This window comes from Primulina huaijiensis, unplaced genomic scaffold (assembly GCF_012295235.1).
Source record: "Primulina huaijiensis isolate GDHJ02 unplaced genomic scaffold, ASM1229523v2 scaffold42963, whole genome shotgun sequence".
Taxonomy (NCBI): Eukaryota; Viridiplantae; Streptophyta; class Magnoliopsida; order Lamiales; family Gesneriaceae; genus Primulina; species Primulina huaijiensis.
This window is the reverse complement of record NW_027360363.1, coordinates 1-2,413: the sequence shown is the minus strand read 5'-3', so window position 1 is coordinate 2,413 and position 2,413 is coordinate 1. Positions and strand designations below refer to the sequence as shown.

General features: G+C 39.5%; 1 protein-coding gene across 1 annotated transcript; it reads right to left on the bottom strand.

The window, feature by feature from the left end:
• Nucleotides 1–47: 47 nt before the first annotated feature.
• Nucleotides 48–2,409, bottom strand: LOC140969884 (probably inactive receptor-like protein kinase At5g41680; the record flags this gene model as incomplete). Its single annotated transcript, XM_073431404.1, has 2 exons — nt 48–1,021; nt 1,545–2,409. Coding segments are annotated over 2 exons (1,539 nt in total), but the record flags the coding sequence as incomplete, so codon positions are not given.
• Nucleotides 2,410–2,413: the final 4 nt, after the last annotated feature.

Genomic DNA, 2,413 nt, shown 5'->3' with positions numbered 1-2,413 from the left:
AAAAAAAAAAAAAAAAAAAAAAAAAAAAAAAAAAAAAAAAAAAAAAAAAAAAAAAAACACATCTCTTGCCTATAGTCTTCAGAGTAAAATCTTGTATTACAAATCTTCCGAGAATTGGAGTCAAGTCAAATTTTTACCTCAGAAGTCGATGCAAATCCTTCCATCATATGCGCCACCTAACTAGACTTAGCATGATAAAAGTAGGTTAACAACTTTTTAAACCCACAAATAAAGCACAATACAAAACAAATAACATCTACCAAACAATTTGTCCGATGAACTCTTGATGAAACAAGAAAAACTGGCAAAACTAAGTGACTTTAGCTAAATATAGGACCAAGAATCTTCTAATTTGAGGGTGCAATCTCAGCCAAATGTGGAGTTAAAGATGGAGTGGAACCTGGAGATCTAGTTCCACCAGATGGGCTGTTCCCTGTATTAACACCTCTAATTTCCTCCACCATTTTCACCACATCCTCGATCTTTGGCCTCTGTTCAGGCATTCTTGCCACACAACTCATGCCTATCTGCAGCATCGATACCATTTCTTCCTCTATATTCGGATACCTCAAGAGATCGACATCAAAAACTTCACCGGTCCATTCCTCACGAACCACAGAATGAACCCATCTGACCAGGTGAATTACCTCTTCACCTCCTGAGGAATATACAGGGGATTTCCCAGTAAGGAGCTCGAGTATGAATACTCCGAAGCTATAGACATCTGATGCCTGTGTGACTTTCCGAGTGTCGGTGACTTCCGGGGCACGATAACCTGTTGCCCGTATTGAGGGTGGTGTGATTGGATTCATTAATGTGGCTAAACCAAGGTAGCAAACACAACCATACTGTTGGGAGTTGATGAAAACATTCGAGGCCTTTATGTTTCCATGTACGAGCTTCCCACCAGTTTGTGAGTGGATGTGAGCTATGCCTCTTGCTGCACCGATTGTTATCCTGAGTCGAGTTTCCCAATCCAAAGGGTTCCGGTTCTCACCTTGTTTTGCTGCAAAACTCATATCTGCGACAGTTTCATCGGCCAACGTTAACTAGGAGGAGAAAATGTCAATGCTACCTTTACCATGTATTCATACTAGAAATTAAAAGTATGGGGTCTTTGAAGAGATTTTATGATTAGAAATATTTCCGGCCACATCCACCAATCTATGTCACCTCTGCATAGAGGAGATAACTGTGATCTAAGTTAAAAAATATTAATAAGAGTGTCATTCGTTTGCTCATATTTTATCGCGCGTAAATCCCATATGGTGTTGAGTTTTTTGACTTTTTCTTCATTGTATTTCGTATTGCATTCTCTTCACTATATTTCTCATATTCATTATTATACAACTCAAAGCCAGGATCTCGTTCAAGCCATTATTTCTAGCACATGAAACCAACGACTTGTTGAAGAATTCAAATCTTATTTCAAGCTGGCACTAAAATTTAGCTTCTGTATTTAAAAATCCGCCCTTTAGCGAGTGAATCGAGGAACCAAATGATGCTACCATAATGACGAGCACAATAAATTAAAAACAGCATACCATGTAGCAATGCCGACACGCTTCCCTGATTGTAGTAATCATATACCACAAGCTTTTCATCCTTGGAATAGTAGTAAGCCCTTAACGGAGCTATATTTTCATGCCTGATACTTCCAACAATCTCCATATGTTGCTCGAAGTCCTTTTTTCCAACAATAACCTCCTTTAATCTCTTTACTGTTACAACTGTTGCATCCTCTAATGCTGCTTTATACGTAGTACCAAATGTTCCCTTCCCAAGAACCTCGGCCGAAGCCCTCAACAAATCTTCAAGGTCAAATGCAAGATTGCACCCCTCAAAAAACGTTAGCCGGCCACCATTCCCTTGATGCTCGGAGACAATTTTTTCTTTCTTCTGGGATGCCTCGGTGGTCGATTTATTTTTTTGTTTCTTTCTGTGGGAAACAATTAGTAGCAAGGCAATTAACACAAATGCTAGTGCACAACTGCCTAAAATGATTCCCAAAATGGCCGATTCACTAAGTTTTGATTTATGTTTCTTTGGTGGAATTGTCGGTGTGGGAGCCGGAGGCATTGGATCCTCTGGTGAAATATTATTACCAAGAAAGGCAGAACTTGGAAATCTCTTAAGAGATTGAGGTACAGCTCCCGTGAAATTATTATAGGACAGATCCAACACTTGCAGAGTCGGGATATTCAGATCAGGAATATCACCAGAAAGAGAGTTATTAGAAAGATTCAGCACTTCCAAATGACTCAAATTCAAAAGGGACCACGGAACACTCCCATTGAAAGCATTGCTAGACAAATTCAACACCGAAAGGTTCTTCCAAACTTTAAAATCCAATGGCAGAGGCCCCTTAAAATTATTGAACTGGAGATAAAGACTCGTCAAGTTCCCGAGCTTC